This window comes from Arvicola amphibius, chromosome 7, assembly GCF_903992535.2.
Source record: "Arvicola amphibius chromosome 7, mArvAmp1.2, whole genome shotgun sequence".
Classification (NCBI taxonomy): Eukaryota; Metazoa; Chordata; class Mammalia; order Rodentia; family Cricetidae; genus Arvicola; species Arvicola amphibius.
This window is the reverse complement of record NC_052053.1, coordinates 19420042-19443543: the sequence shown is the minus strand read 5'-3', so window position 1 is coordinate 19443543 and position 23502 is coordinate 19420042. Positions and strand designations below refer to the sequence as shown.

Sequence of the window (23502 nt, the reverse complement as noted above, 5' to 3'; positions counted from 1 at the left end):
CGAAGATCTCTGTCTTTAACACACGCACACACAGCCTGCCTCTGGTTACTAAAGGCAGAAAACAAATACACACTCTCTACAAACCAAAAGGGTTTTCAGTCCCCATTCACACCAGTTTTAACTTCAACCCTAATCAAAATGACGTTATCAGTTTTCTCCCCATCCATGCCAAGATCTTTGAAAGATTATCCTAAACATCCGTCGGTAAAACGCTCTATGCTACAGCGAGCCAGAGAATTTCCAGCTCCTGATGGAGACCAGTGGACCACCTGATACTTTTTCATCAGGGTGATAAAATTAAAGGATGGCTCTGATCTGCTTGAAGGAAGGATTCTTTCCCTTACTTAATTGTTTAAAGTACACAGCATTAACACAAAAGGGGGAGGGAGAGGAAAATTAAGAAGGCAACTGTAGGGCCCGAGCTAATTGCAAGCTGATTAGATTGTGCCATGCAAGAGTTCTCCCTCCATTACATACCATGGCAAGCTCTGGTCTTTTCCACCCGGCTGCAGCAGCAAACAAGCTGATTTGCTAACAAAGTGGTCAGCCAGGCACTTGCGCAGCCGGCTCACGGGTCCACAGACGGCTGTTCTCCACACAGACATCCTCCAGCTCCATTTTCCAATCTGATTACACGGCTCCTTGTTCCAGCAGCCTTAAACCTTCATGGCAGTTTACCAACATTTTCATCACTTTTTTTTTTTCTTTTACAAAGCAAAAGAACTGATAAGCTCTCAGGTACCCACGATTTCCTAGTCAATGGCTGGCCAGCAGCCAGCACTCCCTCACTACATAACCGTGCAGGGCCGCACTGCATAAAGCAGGCAGGATTTACCAGCCTGCACGGAACTCTGAGACTCTTGCCGGGTGTACAAGTGAACAGCATGTTTCTGTCTTTACAGATGTCCACTATTGTGTCTAATCTCATCTAGGAGGTACAGGGACCTAATAAGTACCTTGCCTGCTCCCACACCGCCCACCCACCCCAAAGAAGCAATACAAGGCAAACCAAGGTACAGGTTGCCCATGAGCTTACTGTTAGCCTATCAGACATGCCCAAGAACTAATAACTGTTTCAAAAGCGCTAGCCTGGTTATCTGGACCACTCCTTCTGTTGCCATGGAAAGGAACCCAGTGACTTTCTATGAAAATCTAAAAGGCATACTTTTAATCAACATATAGCAACTTCTTAGCACTTTCAAAGTCTGGAAGCTACTTTAAAAAAAAAAAAGACAAGGTAAAGATATAGAAGTCTCTTGTCCATGGGCCACCTCTGAGAAATGCTTTGGGCCCTTCAGTCCAGAGAAATCACTCCATGGGCAGGTAGCCCAGCTTACCTGTTTACATTCAAAAGATTAAACAGTGATTACTACAGCATTTCAAGTGGACACCTACAGACAGGCTTCCTGTTCTCATACTTTTGAAATCACTTTTACTCATGGCTCATGGCCTGAGATGAAAAATAAACCAGGCTGAAAATGTGAATTTTCCAGTGCAATAATGTATACGTTCGCGCACTGGGTGCTGGTCCTCAGCCAAGCAGCGATAAACAAACAAAGAAGAATCACAGAGCCCCCTTCATCCATGACCAATAACTCTCTAACAAAGATAGAGAAAGGGGACATGGCTTTTAATGTCTGTGGCTATGCTGGGATCATTTCTGCATACTATCGATTAGTAGTCAAGGGTTTGGGGGTAGCAAGGGAAGTCAGGAGAGGAGGCTGCAGTTGTGTGTGTGTGGGGGGGGGAATGTACAAGGTGGCTAGCACAATGCCTCAGCACTCCAGCTCTGGAGAGACAGAGGATTTGAACTCAGACACTGTGTGGGAAGATTCAGGATTTTAAACATTCTGCATGGGAGGGTTATTCTTCATTGACCCTGAGGATAGAAAAAAAAAGAAGAAGAAAAAAAAAAAAGGCTGAGTGACTGTCATAGTAGTCAAGCAATGGTTGTGTTGCTGAGTCAGGATGGGCTCTGACAGCCACACTGCTTCAGTCCAGTCAGGGTTCCAAGGGAGAGTGGGTTTTAGGACAGCACCATCACCAGGATATACAAAAGTTAGAGGAGAGAGGCACAGTGAGCCAATGGACCAGCAACTCAGCTTCCAGACACCCAGAACTAAAGACAGTCCCTTCCTGCAAGTTCAAATTGCTCAACACATAAAGGATGTGCTTTTAGCTCTATTTATTTAGATACCAATCCTTCTGAAAGGACTTTCAAAGAAGATCACATGCAGTTTTTAAACAGATAGGCCATGTTGGGCACATATCTGTATCCACAATACTATAAAACCTACAAACTCAAAGTAAGTATAGGCATGCACCCATACATTTATTTGCATGTGGGTGGTATTCTGCATAAATGACTGTCAACTTAAAATGTCATTCTCTAATTTATATGCAAATTCTACCTCTGGTAAAATAAAAACATATTTTAAGCAGCTTATAGTGCCACACACTTATTCCCATGAATGATTCCTAGTAAACTATTTATGCCAACTGTAGGGATTTTTTATGATTTTATTGGATGGTGAACGAAACCACTTAAAACTATAGTTGTCTGTATGAATCAGTAATTTTCATGTTTCTAATTAAAATGTAAACAGTGTAATGAAGACATCAAGTTTTTAGGCAAATGTCTCTTCCAGTGCCACCTTGGGGTATGGTAATTACTGGAGCAGATCTATGGATGCTCCTGAATCCTCTACAAGTCCAGATTAAAAGCATTACTGCTAAATCTGGCTTCCTCCTCCAGGGAATTTGTGTGCTCTAACACATGCCCAGTTTGCTTACACATTGGCACTACCTTTAAAAGGTGTTCATTTTTAAAAAAGGGAAAATAAGAAAGTAATTTATATTTAAAATGTATATTGTAAAACATTTACTAGCAGTCAAGGCGCTGACCCTGAATCTACCTCAGATTTGATTTCTTGACATCAATTTTGGGGGTAAGCCAAAAAAATTTTTAATTAAATAAAAAATGGGGGGAAGCCAAATAATATGTTTACCTTAAATGTATAGACATGGGAGGACTTTACACAATGAGAGACTAAGTAAAGCTAATTCCAAATTCACTGATTTTCAAGACACACTTTGCTCAAATAAAATGAGTTTACAACAACTTAGCAGTTAAGAAAAATCAAGAAATACTTAATTTTTATATATTCCATGGAAAAGGCGTGGCACTTTTGACAATATTAAAGAACGTAAGAGTGTTTTGATTCGTAACTGTACTCTCTGTTCATTTTTATCCAAAATCTATTGCTTTATGACATTTGCCAGATTCATCCTCAGCAAGTGACCTACCTCTTCCACGTGGTCTTAAAAATCACGCCTTCCATACTTACGACCGTTCATTAGGCCTCTCCGAATCCCATTTTTTTTTCTGCTTTTCATTTGCTTTGCACAAGCCCAGCCTAGCCCATGAACAAATGTGTTTACCTTGGGTTATAATTCTGTATCAGAGTTCCCTGCAAACAGCCCTTACCACCACCACCACCACAGTCACACTCAGCATTGACTGGCCACAGCTGAAATCTGCAGTGGCAGAAAAGTCTACGATGTGTGTGATAAGCGGTAGATTTCCCACCGAAGCCACCTGGTGACCCTGGCCTCAGTGTCTAGAGGATGACCACGATGACCTGCAGTCCCAGGCATCATAGGCAAGCATGCACGGAGGCTGGTGTGGGGTTGTGAGTGGATGAGAAGTATGAAGTGTGCAGTGGCATGAGAAGCAGAGAAAGCGAAGACTGTTACACTGTTGTGCTTTATTACCAAGTAATGCAAACAAACACACATTTCTCTACTCTCCCGAGGCCAGGGAAAGCGCTTCATCCAAGTGTTGGCCCCTTTCCACAGGAAAACATACACCTCCCCGCCCAATCTGGACTTAGAGACATATAGCATGGGGGGTAAAGACAGGATTTGAGATGGGCATAGTTGATAATGTTTTAAAAATTTCAAAACACCTCTGGGGTATTCTAAGAGGGAGGAGAGAGAGCTGATTAACAAGGCCAAGGGTTTTGTCGGCTTAAGGGCCCTATCATAGTTGTGCACGGTATCAGAAGTGTTGCAAGAACAGGCATCATTTCTATTCGCTTTGTGCCAGAAAGGTAAACACTGGATTGCATTGTGGATTAAAACAATAAGAAATCCCGTTCCTCTCAGGCTCCCAAGGCCCTGTTAATCGGGTTGTAATTTTTAATGAACACTAGCTGCTTGGTGCTCATTCAAGACATTTCATTAGAAGGTTATTCATTAAAAATCAACGTTTCAACCATATCAAGCTGTAACCTTTCTTGAAATGTAAATGAATGGTTTAAATGAGAAGATTAATAAAGAAGGGGATGCTCTGAGCCCAGCATGGCATGCTATGTATTTTTAAATTTGTCTATGCCAGATGCTGTCAGTCAGAACAAAAAAACTGTCCAAGCAGACAATCTGTGCGTCTGAATGTTGATCATGTTGGAAAGTACAGTGGGGGAGGGGGGAGAGTGTGTCAAGGATTCACGGTCCTTCATCTTTGCAGTAGAGGCAAACACGTCTCTCAGTATAGCGACAGACAGCTGCCTCCACTGTCTAATGTGCCCTAACTCAGATCACTGAAAGGATTGTCAGCACTCGGAGAAACACACAAAGATAACACAGCCAGCTGCCATGGAGGGAAAACAGCACAGCGCAGAAGAAATGGGATTTGTTCCATTTGCATGATGCTGCCTCCCCTGGGCCCCTTTCTTTTCAAATCCAAAGCACAAAAGACAACACTTAACATATTTGCTTAAAGATGACAAACCTCATGTTGATTTCATTTGGATGTAACAGTGTCAGGATTACAGCTAGAAGAATATATTATATCTGTAACCGAGGCTGACAAATGTTGCCCATCAGTGGAACTAGCTGATCCATCTGCTTATACAGCCATTTGACCATCCCAAGGGTGCCATCTAAGTAGCCAACGTTAGAAGACTGAAGGTCTAATTTTATTACGCCCCACATTTCAACCTACTAAACAATATTATTTCTAAATAGATCATTTTTATGGAAGTCTCCCCGATGAAAAATCCAGTAGACACCAGAGATTATGAACTGTATGGGTCCTTTGAACTCAATATCGTGCCCATTTCAAACAACTTTTCTTGCTGTATGGCAAATTCCCAGTGTCAAATAAGTGCAAGTTGGAGAGAGGAGAGATGCATGTTTGAGTATGCAAGTGTATTGATCTAATCAATGCATGTATATAGCACAGAAAGTGGATAAGTATAGACAAAGTGGATAATTATAAATGAACTATTAAACTGAACCTTTTTACCTGGTATATCTGAACCCATTCTTTGTAACCTTCTACTTCCGTCTATTTTGTGTCTTCTGAGAATACCCACACTTCAAACAGCACTATATGAATAATCCATTTCCTGTCAACCTCTTTTTGTCATATACTCAATCTGATTTCCAGTTAAGGTATTTGGGGACAACAGACTGAGGACAAGAGAATGATTTAAAGCTACACTGGCTAACCACTAGTTCATTAACAGAGTCAGCTGAGAAAACGATGGGTTCTGACCTGAAGCCTTCAGACTTCTGAGTCATTCTTCTGCATGACTTTATGAAGTAGAACTTAATTCTTAAACGAGCAGGTTTTGATGATGTCACTGAATTGATTAGCTTACATCTCACCACTCTATTTTCTTGACTGAGATTATAGGGCTGAGAACGGAAACAATAATGCTCTTCACATATGCACCCCACACACACACCCACACACAACACACCCACACACGCAGCCATAATATTTGTTAACCACTCAGCTTCGAAGCCCATACAACTGAATTCGTCCATAATGAAATGCTGGCTCCCCCGGCTCCTCACTTTGTTCAAGGGAAATTGCTGTGGTGCTTGTTATTTACTGGTAATGGTATTAGTCTCTCATTTGGTCTTGTTTTATAAAGTAGAGTTAAGTGCCGCCTGTGAAATCTCTGCACAGCAGATGGTCACCAATCATTATTTTCCATTTGTTTAGTTTCTAGTAAAGAAGAAAAACTCGGAGGTAGTGATGCAAAGAAAACCAGCAGCCTGCACAGTAACTCAACCAGTGCCAGAAGATGCGCTGGAAATCACGCACAGAATCTTTAGATCCTGTAAAAGGTAAAGATTTAATACAACCCCATGGCCATTCCCCGCCATAATGGAAAATGCTATTTTAATAATTTATCTTATTTCTATGTGTAAAACTCCTCTAGAATTTAGCATTTTTATTTTTCAAGTAACCACAGTTTCGAGAAGCAACTTGTAAACATTCCATGTTTGTCACTGCCAACAATGAAAACACTTTTTTTTTTGCCTCTAAGTAGCCAGTTTGCTCAATAGAAAATGTGATCCATTTGTGAACAAGTGTCCATGTACAGAAAATTAAGCTGTAAATATCTGGTCTGGGTTATTATTGGAATCTGGAACATCTGAGGCTATGGGACAATCCAAGCCCTGCAACCATGATGTACAGGTAATTGCTTAAATGATTTTATACCTTACTCTTTCTATTAAAACTGTCTTTAAAGCGAAACATTTGTAGGCTTGGCCTCTGCAATAAAAACTGCTATCTGATTTCACTTGGACGAGATCTTGTGAACAATGTTACATCTCTGCAAGGACATATGCATGGTTAAACTAAAGCCTGCACAGAGGCTGACTCCAAAACAGAAGTTAATGACTACAAAATATGAGCTATGCTAGAGCCATGAGTGATGTGTGTGAATGTGGCCCTCTGATCAGAGCACATAAGCATTCGGGAGATAATTACACATGGGCTTGTTGTTGTTGTTGTTGATTCCTATTATCAATGTAAGTATCCATTATAAAGCATCCTTGGGGCTAGGGATGTAGCTCAGTGGCAGAGCGTTTCCCAAACATACATATTAAACCTATCTGAAATGGTCCTTTTAAAGACCATTGTCAGTTTCGGTTTTTTATTTCACATAAATCTTACTTACAGAGACTTCAAATGAATGTTATTCCAAACGTAACTCCCATGGGACATAGAGGTACCACATCATGGAAGAGAGGAGCTACTTAGACAAGAATGAGGGCAGATTTAAATTGGTTCACTCAGATGATATCTGTAGGAAGCTACAAACTGTCTGCTGACTAGCGTGAAAGTGCTCAATGTTGTATATTTATTACAGGTTTCTCGGCTGAAGAATGTTTATATTACAGGTTTCTCTGCTGAAGACATGCAGGCATGCACAGACATACACACACACATATGTGGTTATGTTTACATTTTTTAAAACTATGCTTTATTTTAGATCTCAAGGCAAATGTGGTTCCATGTTCTTCAACATATCCATGAGTAAACATCACTGAAACTTCAGCTACTCACAGATACTCATGTATGTGCAATATGAAAGGATATAACAGAGAACAGTTTATAGCGTCATTTATTGTATGACTTAGTAAGCATATTGGAGAAAGAAACTGACTCCCAAGAACACAAGTTGATGTAGCCACTGAACCACTAGTAGACAGAGGTTAATAGTTGGACTCACAGCTGAAATTAAAATAAACCATTGACCAGTGTGTTGGAACCACGGCTCATTTTTGTGGTCATTGAATTATATCACAACCCTTTTAGAGGCATCTTTCAATGTTCCCCTATTAAAAGTCTAGAGGAAAAATGACTAGCATTTTAGGTGGAAAGAATCTTCCTGGATATTCCAGTCACTTCATCTGAAACTGCACGACTCCCTGTTCATAAATCAAGCCGAAGTTTAAGCCAGCCCTTTTAAACCTTCCCTTGCTTTAGCTTGAATATCGGCAAGCTACCATCACAAGGCTTCACAATCCAATCTTTAATCTCTGGTAGATTTGAACTTCTCTTCCAGCTAGTTTTAACTTGTGCAAAAATTACTGAGTGGCTACAGAAAACCAGAGCTGATTTAAAGAGGCAACACACGGATCTACGGTGTCAGAGCAACTGGAGAAACAGTTCTGTGACTTTGATCACATTGGTTTAGTCTTTTCAAGTCTACCAATAAAGTACTGTCCTTTAGCATGAACGCTGTTTGCTGAAGGCTCAGTGTTTGTAATGCAATTAACTAAGCAGCGTTTGTCCTCTATCCCTCAGTGGCACTTCTTTATAATAGTCCAGCTTCAGCAGCCACACTGCAGACATTTTCTTCTTCTACCTAGAGTATATGAGACCCCTCCAGATTTCAACATGACGTGTTAAGCTAGCATCTGGAACTCTTCACTCTGAAAACCCCAAGCTAGTAAGAGACTGAGTGAGTTTGCAGAAAAGGTACCGGTTTCTTTCAAAGATGTGTATTTCAAAGAATGACAATAAAGTGGTTTTTTTTAATTTTTTTTTTAATGGGCTTTTTTTTCTGAGCAAGGTGAGCAAATCCTAGTACATTCCTTAGTTTTTAAAAGCATGTATGTTAAAATCGAAACCTTTAAAATACAGTTGGTTGATCCCTTACAATTTCAGCGCTGGGTTAAATTGAAATTCCCTTCAAAAAATGTTATAATTTCATTTGCTGTGAGATTAGACTAGTAAGCATATTTAGAATGAAACTGGCCCCAAACACACAAGCTCAACTGGTAAAGCAACTGAGCCACTGGAAGACAGAGGTCAATGGGTGGACTTGCAGCTGAATTCTTTACAGCCCAGTGTTTAGTGCAAAATAAATTAATACTGTCAGACACTAAACAGAACAAAACAGCGTCAATGAAAATGTTAACCAAATACATTTACAAACTACAGATTGCTGCAAGTTAAGTCAGCATACCAGGGACAGGTCAGAGAGGTAGGGGCTCACACCTTACCACCCCCAAGTACTGTCACATCCCCCCAGACGTAACATGCTGAGTACACAGCACACATTTATACTCTGAATTAGTCAGAGAAAGACAATCTAGGAAGAAAAGTCCAGGGTGTTGCTGATTTGCTCTGCTCAACCAAAGGCTGAACAACCAATTACTCACTAATCACCACTAGGATGGCAAAATGCTGACAGGAAGTCCCCAATTCCAATATTTTATGGTTCTGTTCCTCAAATTTTCTGACTTCAAATTCACAAGGAAAAAAAAAGACATTAAAAAAGGACGGCCGTTACCCTGATGCTCTCTGTTGTAGCCTATAATCAAAGTAGTAAGGAGAACTACATTTTGTAGGATTTTAAAAGTAGCACCAGGATGTGGCTCTAACTGGATAATTTAAATGCCTCCTACCCAGCGATGTAAAAACAGAAAGGATGCAAGCTTCTTTTAGGTATATAATTACAGATTATTTTTCAGGGTTTATTTCATCTCTGTTTGGTAATTATATAAAGAATCCAGAAAAAAATATAGTTTGTAGCCTTTTGGCTAAGAAATTGAAACAAAGTAAAATGATGTAGACATAAATATCATGAGACACACTATTTGTACAGCATTTGAAAATGAATACAAAGAAATTACATTGTTTAAAATGAAGTATACAATTTTACCATATTTTCATTAACTGTTTTCAAGAATCTTGTTATTTTTTAAAGTAAGATTAGTGCATGAGTAACAAAATTGCCAGCTTTCATGGTTTTGGCCAATTTAAACTATGAGATGTTTACTGGACACCTCTACAGTTCATTATTGCTATCCATTGCAAAGGAAATTAAAAATGAATTTGATGTGTCTGCTCATTAGAATTTACAGTTCCCTAATGGAAAAGCAAACAAACAATCAAAACAAACAATGAGTAGAATCACTCAAGTAGGAGAAAGAAAATGTTGATGACCAAAGGAAACTGTGTCAACACACACACACACACACACACACACACACACACACACACTTATGTTGGAGGATGTCTTTTGTGCTCAGACAGCAGGCCCCAAATAGACATCAAGTATTCTTCTTCAATTGTCCCCACTTTACTTTTGAAAAAGTGCCTCTCACTGGAACTGACACTGCTTCACCTTAAGGACTGCTGACCAGTAATCCAGGAGAAAAATCCTCTTTCCTCCCCCTCCCAGGCACAGGCTTAGGGGTAAATAATAAGTCCGGCTTTTATAGGGGGTCCTAGGGATCTGAACTCACATCCCCGTGCTTCTAGGCACGTACTTTACCAAATGAGCCATATCTCCAAGACCAAACAAATATTTTTAATGTGTTTAAGGAAAATCAAGTAAATATGAAAAATTAACCCTAAGTAGAGACTGTGGATGATGCAGACTTTGAGCTGGATACAGTCCTGGTAGGATTTTACCAATACTGAAGAGTGTCCTAGGGATGTAATTAGGGCAAGCAAAGATTTGAGGAAGTACAGTGATAAGGGCATAACTATCATTTCAAGAAGATATAACTTTCAAACTGATCTCATTCTTTTATTTGTAGCAGATTTAAGGTCCCCATATCCGTTGAATATTCCAGTTTGACTGCCAACCGTTTTTTCAATTTCTTACAGAGAAAATGCACTAGCTAATTAATACTTGTTGTTTTCCAAGGTATTGGAGTAGCTGACACTTTTACTTGCAACCACATTAGTAACCATATTTAGTAACTAACTACTATGAAAGGCTCAACCATGCAACAAATGGTTCTTTGGTTTCCTTCACTGTTTCCAAGACAAGGTTCTCTTGCTCCATGAAGAGAAACAGAGCCCTTCTCCACATTCCTAGCTCACTAGTAAAAAGAGAAACAGCTCTGTATTGTTCCTTGGCCATTATGGAATACTATGTTATGACAAAGACATCTGAGGTTGAGCAGAATGAAGGACTCAACTAAGCAACCAATACAGAGGCTTTGGCCCGTACTGTCAATGTTCCACTTCACTGCTAGTCCCTTTCAAAGGCCTGATGACACACACCATTCTCTACTCCTAGAGTCAACACAGGTTGTGAGCAACTTCTAGTGTGTACCTTTAATATATTTAATTCTGATAATATTACTTATGTCTGTAGATGAAAAATACCTTTTAAATAACGGGAAAATCTGATGAGTTCATGGGACATACACACCCTCTGGGCTTATCAACATGACTGACGTAACTAATTTTACATTTGAAATCGCTTCAGGAGCAAAAAGGAAATATGTTGCTTCCCCCGAACCCCACACTCCTCTCTCAAAACAAAAAAAAAAATAAATAAATACTCACATAACTAGTCAGGGGTAGGGCTTATGAAAATGTGAAGTTTTGGGGGGTGAGTTCTTTCTTCTTTCTTTCTTTTTCTCTGTGATCTTCTCCTAACCCAGAGACAGAATTGCTATGTATTCTGAGCGGTTCTCAAACTTGGGATCCCAGCACGTATCACTGTGCCAAGTCCTTTATGGGAACTTTGTTGCTGAAGGATGACACTAATGTCAATACAAAAAAAATCAAAATTTACAAAACTCAACTCAAACACACCTATCAGTTTCAAGGACTGGAACCCCTGTATAGCAATAGGATGTGTTTCATTTGAAAAGAACCAATATAAGAGACAAATGTCAATGACTTTTTCTAGAACTTCAGCTATGCGTTAAGAAAATGGAGGGTATCAAGAGAGAAAAAGGTATTCTAAGAGTAAAATTAACCCCCATTAAAGGCATATAGATCTTTACACATTTTCAACGTATAGTTAAGTAAACTGGGAATCATTATTTTCCTATAGACAACCACAAAATCTATTGTTCAGAATATGATACGAAACATGCCACTTCTTAAGGGGAGGTTATAATTCGCCTAGATCATAGTACCTTGGTCACTAATTCCTAACGTGTGGTGACTTTTGAACAAAATTATATTAGGATCGAATCTGATAATTGTAAGCACTGCTTTCAGAACCCCACATGGGGGAAAGACCCTGAACTTTGCCCTCGACAACTTTCTCTGATTTCTTTCCCCTTTGCCTCTGCCCCCCCTTTGCTACCAGCTGCTGCTCATCAAGGATGGTTTGTCCAGGACAGCAAAGGTAGCCTCACCCTCCCTCTCTCTCCCCTCCACATGCTAACACCCTGTTAATTAATTCAGATCACCTCCTCATGATCTAAAATACCCATGCTGGTAGATCAAGGGAAATTTGATTTTCCAGATGATCAAGTAATAACCAGCCTTGCAGAGAAGTTTATAAGGAATGCAGGTCTCACCACAGTCCAGATGCACAGGTAGGGGGTACATTATATATAGCGCTGCAGTAGGGAGCTGGCTGAGATAGCGAGGTTCATGGTGAGTGTGCAGAAACACTTTGCCCTGCCAGGGAGTAAAGGGGAGCTGCAGAGTTGATTGTTAGAAATACAGACAAATGTTTAACATCATGTATTTAGGTGTAAATGCATGTAGGCTGCAATCACCCACCTCAACCATTCCCATGGAATCACACTGTGACAGTGGTTTGGTAACATACTTTCAAAGAAATCTTACAGACTTGCAAAACTGTGGGATTTTATCCATTCGGATACACAAACTCATGTCACATGTGAGAGTGGATTCCCTGAGAACCTTAAAACTCAGTAGTATAAGATCGCTCTCCCATAGAATTTTTCACTTTAGTGCTAAAACAAAAAGGACAAATAAAAACACTGATTTCATGTCTACAATCATTAAGTAATACAGCAAAAATAAAAACAGAACAAAGAACGTTTGTTTGTTTCCCTGAGTTTAAAGTTTAAATGTTATTTATAGAGATTGTGTACCCGTATCTTAAAACTTAGGAGATTACTGCATCATACACAAATGTTCTTTTAATGGGACACTAGCTCCAACTAAAACCTATTTCTGAAGTGTCTGCTAGCTCAGCATATATAAATAAGTTTCTATAATAATGAGTTGATATCAAAACATATTTTAAATTAAGAAATTTAATAGTATTCATAGTGCACTTAAATATTCCTGAAGGCAAACAATATTGACTCATATCGACACATAATTCCAAAACTCTCTTCATTTTTTTCAATCCAGTTTGTGAGACAAGGATTAGGGCCATTTGAGGTCCAATGTCTACACATGGGTCATGACAGGCATGCCCTCCCAAAGCTCCTGATAACCTGAGTTATCTCTTTTGAAAGACAGACTGAGGTTCAGAATGACGGCAAAGAATATGGCGGTGGGGGCCAGGCCATTAGACCACATCTTTTGCAAAGACGATCTAAAATTGACTGCAGGTTTTATGATTCAAGAACAGCAAGTCAGTTCTAACAGGACATGCTGCAAAAAGTAAACGTGGCTATTATTCTTAACAAGCTACATATTGGGTATTATTCTTCAAAAATGAGTCATAAAATATCACTTTAAATACTTAACGTTATGAATATGTACCTCTGCTTGAATGTAATTTTTCATTTTCCAGGAAAGGATACATTCTCTAACTAACCCGTTAACCTAATTACTCATAAAAATACCAAAACCAGCGCTAACATCAGAAACCTTCAAGAAGAAATGTATCCGTGTGCACGCACAAGTGGATAATCCATGCAATAGTCAAATCTACATCTCTTATTTAAAAGATTGCCTAAGATCCCTGGAATACACAGCAGTGAAATTTATCCCCCCAAAAATGCACTCGAAGCTTGCAAGGAGCAAAGCTTCCCTCTCAGTACCTCACCTCTCCAGCGCCCCACCCCATTCCTATCCAGATGCACTAACTGGCAAGCAGAAAAGGATAAAAGTAGCCCGTTTATTTGACAGTATTTGTTTCACCTGAAAACGGGGATTAAAATGGAATGCCTTCAATATTAAAGCAATCTTTTCTTTTTAATCCTACTCAAAATAATTATCTGGTAAGATTAAAATCAATGAATCATACCTAATTAAGGGTTTATAATTTAGCATCCTTAAGGTATGTGATCTGAGAGAAAGTGTTTGTGCTTAACTTCGATTTGAAACAGGGAGAAAGGAGGGGAAATGCAATGGAAATTAAAAAGGCTACTACAGTCAGAGTAACCTGCCACAGTGCACGTATTTGTTAACGAGATTGGAAGCTTAACTATTGTTGAAGCCAAAACATTTAATAGGAACATATAATAAAAGATAGCAGAGTTAGAATTGTGTTACATGAAACTGTAGACAAAGCACTGAACACTGAGAAATATGGATTGATGAGCACCCCAACTACAATATTCCACATTTACAAACGTCCTTTCTGTAGAAGATCCCTAAAGGTTGGGTTAAAAATCCTTATTTTCAGCTTCCTTTCTTTAGAGGGTATACCAATGGAAAGAGCAACCCCTCGTTGTTACTCAGAATGGAGGCATTTCTTTCCAGGACTCTATAGTATTACGACAAAGTCTTGCAAGGCATTCGAAATAAGTTCCATTTTTCCCTTCCTCTAAAATATCTTTAAAGGACCCTTCTCCACCCCAGTCTTGGGTTACATAAAAGAAGAGTGACTTTTTGTCAGCTCTTTGATATCTTCTTCCTGGCAATAGTGATCTGATGTAAGAACTACCTTTTGAAAATAAATGGCCCAGCTTCAAGTGCACTCAGATCCACACTGGCGGGGCATTCCATCATACCTCAGTCTTTATCTGAAAAGCTGCTCAACATCAAGATGTAGTTTGGGGCATCTCAATATGAGCAGTGCATTGGGAAACAAGAATTTCAGTGCCTCTCTCTCTCTCTCTCTCTCTCTCTCTCTCTGTCTGTCTCTGTCTCTCTCTCTCTCTCTCTCTCTCTCTCTCTCTCTCTCTCTCTCTCTCTCTCTCGATGTGTGTGTGTGTGTGTGTGTGTGTGTGTGTGTGTGTGTGTGTGTGTTTGGCAGGGGGAGGGGGTGAGCATTTGCAAAGAATGGACAAAGCAAAGTAGAAAAGCAGCCACACCCACCGACTACAGGTCAGAGGGAGGAAGAAGATTTCAACGCAAGTTGAAAGACTAACTTCACAGTTTGGATGAGATCAACATCCACTACAAAGCTAGCACTCCTATATGAAAGAGTGGTTTGCCCCCTTAGCATGCCTGTCACCACAGTTATGGCGCTGCAATGCTACTTTCTCACATCAAAATCCCAGTCCTGACACTAGCCCACTAAGGTGATTATTTGTGTGTTTGTCCCTCTTCCCTGACTGCCACTCAATGAGCTAGGCTTTTATTATTTTTAATGGTCAGGATTGTATGCACATTTAGATAACTTTAAATTTCTTGACCTTAGGAAAGGGTAGAGGTGGTCCAAGGCAACGAAAAACCATCCAGGCTCTCATTACAAATCTCTCTGCAATCCCTCTGTGCTGCTGGTATACTTACTTAACTATGTACCTATGTACGCATGATCAACAACACCCAGTTCCGGGGAACACATACAATCATGTGATATAACAAGTACAAGACAAAATGAGATTAAAACAAATATATGGGCTCAATGGTAAAAATAGAAGCACCCGAAGACCTATTATTGTATTTGTTCTCTTTAACAACTCCCATTAGTACCCTTTTAGGTAGAGTCAAATCGAATAAATGGAATAGCCAGTCTCCACATCGAAAAACAGTGATTTCCCCAAAGCTGTTCCTTAATACAGTTTATAGACAGCAAAGCCAAGTGAAGCCTCATTGCCCCGTAACCTCAGCAGGCACAAGGACCCTAACAGAAGGGCTTGGAACTTGCTGGAATGGTCTGTTGTGGCTGTCTTGAAATTACAAATAATTTTTAAACAAGCTAGCTCACATTTTAATTGAATGCTGGGCCCTATGTATGAAGAAGATGGTCTTTGCCAAGGGTCACAGCATTTGTAGGTGAAAAAAAATAATAATAATAAGTCAAAAAGAACAACACAAAGTTTCCTGCAATATACAGAAAGCCATGACTTCACACTGCACTGCCTTTCAAATCTAATTCCACATGTTCCCCGTTCCCTGCATAATGTTTTCTCAGGAACCAATGCAGGAAACTCCTGGTCATTCATTCTCCGAGGAGCACAGTCACACACGCACAACACCCTGCTGTCAACGATGTTTAAAGCATCAGGTTGATGTAAGCCCAGTATTAGTTTATTCTTGAAAAACAAGAAGGGTTTCTGTAGGGAAAATAAAATGCATGTTCTGTTCCCTCACCAGCAATATATCTAGAAACCACTGTGACAAATACATAAATCAATAGCAGAGACCAAAATCCATAGAAAAGAAACCGATGAAAGCATTTTCAACATTAAGATACTAAGGGGAAGAAATTTATGTGTTTGAAATTTTGTCTCAAAAAATCTTTATTTGTAAGTGATATACTAGTAAATTACATATCATTAATAATTTTCAATAAAAGCTATTTTTCTTATGAAAATAAGAACAAAATTTTAACAAAGACCAAAATATTTCCAAGATTTAATTTTTTTTCTAAAAAAGACATTTTTTTCCCGAACCAAAATAAATAAATGAGTTAGAGGGTTAAAAAAAAAAAAGAGGCTAACCTTGGATCTTCGTATAATAAATCATGCATTTTACTTTAAAGCGGCATCAGTTTTAAAATATGATTAGCAGAAGAGATAGCACAAATGCTAAAACACGGGCGAGCAAATAGAGCCATTTATCCACCATGTGACATGAATCCACAGGAACTGAAATCCGCCCTTGGAGCGGCTCAGAGCAGCTCTTGAACAGTCAACCACATGCCATGAGAGACACGAGCTGGTTTGTTGCGCGAAATACGAAAATATTATTCACAGAGAGCCAGATGAAATCTAGTGTTTTCATAGCTTCGCATCACCTATTTGTCCTGCCTCCTCAAGCTGAGTGACCGCCACTCAACAGGTATCCAAGGGGCATGCCAGGGCTGGGCAGATACCTGTGGTTTTAGCCGACGAAGCTGGCATACTCACCTGCTTTCAATTAGATTTAAACTACAAGTACCATCCATCTCCCCCAGGCTTCGCCAGCTCCAGAGTTTCACTTATTTGTCCATTCTTAATCTGCACTGCATTTCTTTTAGCAAACAACTTACAGTCATTTAAATGGCAACCGCAAAACCAAGAATTAGCAGTCAGCCTTCCTGTCAGACTCTATGCTTGAATTTCCTACTGGACACTTAAATTAAAAATAAAATAGTTAAAAAAAATAAATTTTAAATGAAATTAAAAAAAAAGAAGACTGTGATAAAATTCAAACCATGAAAATATCTGCTGAGGATGCCATTTATTTGCATTCTTTCCAAGGGGAAAAAAAAAGTATATGCCTGTGGGTTCATAAGTTGTCAGTTTTTGAACTGCAGTCATTCCAGTTGTACCTGAAGAAATAGTTACGTTCAAATGACACTAGAATATGAGCTCCTATATATCCCTATAAAAAGAATCATGCGACATTTTAACTGCAGGCTCTTCTGTTCTATTTGCTTATCCTAATTTAGTGATAACTCAAACAGCAGCTGATATGGTTATTAGTAAAAAGCCTCTCCAACCAGGAACAGCCAACATATCCACAAATGTCTGCAACAATTTTTTGTTATCAAAAATACATAAATCAATTTAAATTCTTAGCGATTAAATGTATTATCTCCAAAACAATGCCTGTGGCGCTTTAGAAAGTAATATTCGGAATTCAGGCAGGGGAATTTATTGATCAAAGATAAAAGCTGCAGACATTCCTGTAAAAGCAAGGCTCTGAGAACAACTAGAAAGTTCCAAACAAACAGACAAAAAAAAAAAAAAAAAAAAAGCCTGCAATTGTTTCAAATACACTTACTAATTCTGCTGATTTGGGATGATTAAAACTGACTACTTAATTAGGCAATCATTAGGCTTCCCAAAACCCTGAAAGAAACGGAGTTCAGAGAGTCCACCTTCACCTGGAAATGACAGGCCTGAAAACCACTGCAAACTTTCTGCATCTTCATTCTATAACCTGGGCAAGAGAGTCACAGGTAAGCCTGACCGCCTGGTGCTTGGGGGGGGGTGGGGGGAGGACCACAAACAATTTACCAGGAAGGAAATGAAGCACTTCTTTCAGGAGGCTGAATTTGTAAAGTGTTAGGAAGAGCAGAGAGCAGCGCAGATTGTCTCTGTGGACTCCTGCAGAAGCTCTGCTCCTGGGCTCTGCCCACATGCTTGTATTCGCTGAAGATAATTAATGAAATTTCTGCCCTCCCGCGTGTCTATCAGAAGCAGCAGCCTACAAAATGCTCTCCAAAGTTCCTCACAGTGAAAACAGGAACAACAGCGACGACGAGAAAGATTCTCTGCTAGAAGCTCAACTACAGCAGTCTTAAATACAACTTGAGAAAAGAAAGCACGAAAGAGAGAATTCCTGTTTGTGCTCAGAAGGGTTAGATGCTGTTTAAGAAATCCTCACAGATTCAGTGGGAGAAGAAAAAAATATTTTGTTAATGTTTCTTGAAATAATTCCAAAAGACCCCACAAAACTCTCTGTTGAGAAGAGCAAAGCAAAGCAAGTCTACTCACATGTTCAGCTTCCAAACAAAAGTCTCACCCTCTTCCAGGCAAACAACAATGAGATTGTATGGCCCTGCTATGATTCTTTCATTGCAGACATGATTAATTAGCAAGTATTACACTCCTCAAAACTCCCACCACACTCTCGCCTGCTTATTTAATAGAGTACATGAAAGAACAAGTGACCACCAGCACTGTAAGGCAGGTATCCAAAAACTCTATCTCAAAGAAATACTTCCCTATCTTTGCTTCCAAAAATAAAGCAAACTGCTTTTCAGCTGCTTTACAAAATGTTTCTTTTTTGGGGGGGGGGGGGGGGCTAGGTCATAGTTTTAACAATGTTTTTAAATTTTGAATAATGCATGCACTGTATTCAGGAAAATGTACCATGCTTAATGTGTTACCCCTATTTGAAACTCCAAAAGACTCATAAGTCTGTATAGTTTATATTGTCAACCAACCATATTCAAAATTATTAAACAATAGCAATGGTACAGGCAAGCATGCTTGAGGACAGAGTTTAAAAGGAAATAAAAATGAGTGCTTGGCCAAATAAAATTCAATTTGTCACAATTATAATTAAAACCCCCAACAAGAGTAAAACAATAAAGAAAAGAAAGAACTCAATATTTAAATAAATGAAAACTGCTGACTCTCAATATTATTCCAAACACTCTTTCAAAATAATTTCCCTTACAAAACCAAAAAAATCTCTTTTCAAATGTCCATATTAATCAAGAAGCTGCTCATAACTGAAGGTATTATAAATGTGTGGTTGAACACCATCAATTTCTAAAGCCTGAGATTTCCCCCTGCAGCCTTTCCCAACTGTGACGGCTAGTAAACTTCACACATAGTAAGGTACTAACAAATAGATCTTGCTGGTTTCAGGAAACAATTTTTAAAAAATCTATATTGGTCCAAATATCTTTTCTTTTTCCTCCCTGTTGTATTAAATTTAGGATCAAAAGCATCAAAGAAGCTTCCACCTCAGACCTAACTTTTAGAGGATCAATGTGACAAGGCAGTCCCTGATAGATGTTTCTCTTGATAAACGACTTGTTCAAAAGAGACATTGTAGCTTTCATTTCCTGACCACAACACACTTTTAATTTGCAACAGCAGAGCTGCTGAGTGTGGGCACTTGCCCACTTTGTAGCCTTTTAGGTTTGTAGCTCTGGTTCCTTTAGGCCACACATTTGAGATAAACAAAATCTAAAAAAACAATCATAGTGAGAGAAAATAGAAGCCACTGGTCCTCTTTCATGCCTATATACATGTGGTCACTTTCTATACACATGTGTGTATTTATATGCATATATATATATATACACACATACACACTACCAGATTCCAGTGAGTGATAACAAGACTTCTGAACATCATTTGCAACATCCGGCATTTGAACACACAGAGAAATAAATTATCTGACTCTTACTTAATAGTAAGCAACGTGTAGTCTCAGAGTAATTTACATACTAAAATTTGCTGTTACATGCCTTCAATGGTATTGTTGCCTGTGAGTGTTTTTACTTATTATTGCAATAATGAGTATTGCTACTATCCAGAAACCATGTTTAAGTATCAATACGGTGAACAGTCAAACCATCCAATTTCTGCTCTCAGCACATTGTCCGAGCTCCGATTTAAAATTTATAAATGTAATATCCTCCTGATCACAGGCAGCAGCCCAATCTGCTCTGAATATATATTACAGCTTTAACATCACAGAGGGAAATCGCCCATCTGGCAATCCCATTCGCTCCAACAGCTCCAGGGGAAAGAGGAAAAAAAAAAGCTGTGCTCTCTCCTTCTTAAAACATTTCTCAGGGCAAATTATGTGCATCTAAAATAAACAGTCTTCTTATTGATCGATTCAAAGTCAACAAGTTCCAAATGCAAAATCCAATCAAATCCTTCCTATCCTGCAAGTGTGCTGTGTGTTTAGTCCTATAGTCAGCAGAGCCCAGGCAGAAGTGCATGTCGCACGAGGAGTCCTGAAGTCCCTTCCCTAGTATTCTCATTTGTGGTATGAGAAAGCACTGACCAGGGCCACACTCCAGACGCCTGGCAGCTTTGCCCCTCTCCTATTTCTTTCTTTTATTTCTGTCCTTCTTTTCATTCTTTTAAAGAGAAATCTATGGCATGGGAAAATATAACAACAACAACAAAAAGAAAAACAGTTTAAAGTGCACATATCCTTTGGCCATGCAAAATACTTTCCCATCTTTTTGTTGTTGCTGTCCTCTTTTAGTTGTAATTGAATATTACAAAGTATACACACACCACAGCCACGAGAGCTATTGAAAATCCCCCTCAGTCCATTTAACTGACTTTTTATTTAAAGAAAGAGAAAGGAGTGATTTCATATAAAGTCAATTCAGTGCCTGAGTATTTAATTCTGTCACAGGTTAAAAGTAAAAAGCGCTGACAGACAGACAAGTCAATGGCAAAAGGAGAAAAAACTGCCACTGTTTCTTATAAGACATTAAGGACAGGAATAGTAAGAAATATGCACTTACATATCTTATTTTCATTTAAAAGATACACCTTCACTCACTCGCCCAATTGGGGGGGGGGCGTCCACACAGAAGAACCAATTATTCCATAAAGTGCAATCAAGAGAGCAGACAGTCAAATTCCATTCATAGGTTGAGAAAAAAAGAAAAAGAAAATTCCATCCAGTCCTGTGTGTGTACATTATATATATATACATACACATTAGTTAGCAATCTTTGCCCCACACTCCCACCCTCTCCATCCAGCTGCCCCCCACCCAGAAACAACAAAAAAATCCCACCCTGAGTTAAACTAATTTGCATACCATTTGACTTCAGCCCTACAGAGAGCATAACTAGAAACATGCAACTTCGAGATTAAAGCTAAAACCAGTGAAAGTGTCCTGTCTGCAAGTCATGGATTAATCAAAACTAAAATACATAAACAAGTGATGGCAAATGCAAGAAAAGCATAGTGACAGATTAAAATAAACAGATATAGACATATTGATAAAGAACTGTACATTGTGCGCATCTGATTCCCAAGCAGACGCCAATGATTTTTATCATGCTCTTTAATTTGTCTTCCCTATTTAAATGCAAAGGAAGTAAATTCCAAAACTGACATACCATAAACACTGGTGCTACTGATCATTTCTTGCTGGTAGCACAAAAAGCTGAATTGGATTTTCTCACAAGCAGGAATTCCAAAGGTTGCTTTTCATTAAAGCCACTTTTCCTCTCAGCTATCAAATGTCACTGCCTTGAAACGTGGGCCCTTTCGTCAGGTATTCATTTAACCTACATGCATATAATTAAGGGGAAAGCAACATCAACAAAAAGGGGATCTCAGATCACAAGAGAAGAAAGAAAGGAAAAAAAAAAGCACATGACCAGGAATGCAAGTCCATGTCAATTTCGCTCACTCCCATTGAAACTAACAAGAGCTCCGGGGAGGACGGTAATAGGATCAGTGGATTGTATATACCATTAAATTATACATCTTTCTCTCCCGTTCCTTGCCAACAATACGCCCACCACGCTGTACCCCTCCCGGATGATGTGCTTACATTTTTCTGCAACCGATCCTCTGACATTTTTCTCGATCCCCCAGCCACGAGATTGTAATTTAACCTCAACTTTTTGTGTGTGTGCAAGATTCTTATTTACACTTCGTATTTACTTAGAAGTTAGTTCCCGAAGAAAGTCTAGCCCCACCCTATGGCTCCGCTCTCTTATTTTTTATTTTTTGAAGTAAAAAGATAGTAGTAAGTAAGCCCAATATCGCGAAAAGCGAGATTCTTGCAGTCACGAACTCTTAATCCCATACTATTGTTACAATGATTAAGCTGCAGAAATATGCATCATAATGTTTCAGGGCTACTTTGTACGGAGAAATTAGACAGCAGGTTGGCGTACAGAATAGAAACGAATGCAAATTAAATTTACTGTTTATGGCACAACTCAGAGACCTCTTCTCACTACAGGTCTTGGATCTATCTATATTCTTTAAAAATAAAACAAAAACAAGAAATTTAAACAGATGGTAGAAAACTACGAAGCTTCCCTTACCTGGACGCGCGGAGCGAGCTCCCGATAGGTTAGCGTAGCATCGATCCGATGTGTTTGCTGATGAATGGAAGCTAGGGTTAAGTGAAGGTGCCTATGATTTGAAATCATTCCAAGTTTTTGAAGGGAAGACGGACTGCAGCCTCTGCCATGTTGGAATTTCAAACCCAAAACAGCTGCTTGGAAGGAGCCAGCATGCCAGAGGCTGAGCGCAGGCGCAGAGCGCCGCCGAGCCAAATTCAAATCACTTTCACACTAAGAGCCAAAGATCAGTTTTCAAAGGAGAGAGGGAGAAAGAGACGCAGGCGGCCGCGCGGCCGGGCGTCGGGAGGCAGTGGCGAGAGGCGGGCGTTGGAGCGCGGCGGCCCGAGAGCCCCGGGAGGGAGCGGCGGCGCGGGCCGGGGCTGCAGGGGGAGCGGAGGCGGGAGCGGCGAGCGGCGCCCGGCCGCGGGCGGGCAGGGAGGGCGCAATGGCCGGCCGCCGGGTCATGTTACACGGCCCGGGCCTCGGCGGCCGCCCAGCTTCACAACCGCGCTCCCGCGGCCCGGAGGGGGCCCCGAGGTCATGCTGGCGCTCGGGGACGCGGAGCCCGGCCCAGCCCGCGCGCGGGGGAGAGATGCCCCCGGGGGAAGGGGGCCTGGGTGTCCACGCGCGATCGCGCGCCCCCGAGGGCCCCTCCCAGACCCTCCGGCCACCGCTGCCACCAGGCCAGCCCTCCCCAGCTGCTGCGCGCACGGGACGGGACGCGGAGCCGGGACCTCCCCCCACCCTCCCCGCGCCCTGGTCCCCGAGGCCCCCAGCACCAGCCAGAAAATGACTTTATCTGCTAGGGAGAGGCAAGTTGGGGAGGCAGATCAGCGTGAACCCACTTCTCCGCAGCTGCCTCCCCGCGAATAAATAAAACCCTAAGTGTCTAGGTGTGCGGTCCCCTCTCGAGCTCCCCGGCTCCCCTCCCTACCTCCCCCAGGCGGCTCGGGCAGGGGAGAGCAGCGCCCGGGGGGCCCTCGGTGCGGGAGGCTGGTGCGCAGGCAGAGACCTGGGGCTTCAGCTTTCCCAGCCCCCCGCTATGGAGCAATCTGGGGACCCAGGAGAAGGAAGAGAGTCGGGGCTTTGTGGTGCTGGGAGC

General features: G+C 40.5%; 1 protein-coding gene across 2 annotated transcripts in view; it reads right to left on the bottom strand.

The window, feature by feature from the left end:
* Positions 1–22624, bottom strand: part of Fign (fidgetin, microtubule severing factor) — a 118221-nt gene extending 95597 nt beyond the window's left edge. Inside the window, exons 1-2 of one of the 2 annotated variants that reach the window (XM_038337526.1) lie at positions 22380–22624; positions 21438–21608 (exon numbers count right to left, since the gene is read on the bottom strand). In XM_038337526.1, the coding sequence (XP_038193454.1) occupies positions 21438–21462 (25 nt within the window). In that variant the 5' untranslated portion in view covers positions 21463–21608; positions 22380–22624. The remainder of the gene's footprint in view (positions 1–21437; positions 21609–22379) is intronic. The other variant, XM_038337527.1, reaches the window with a different exon arrangement.
* Positions 22625–23502: the final 878 nt, after the last annotated feature.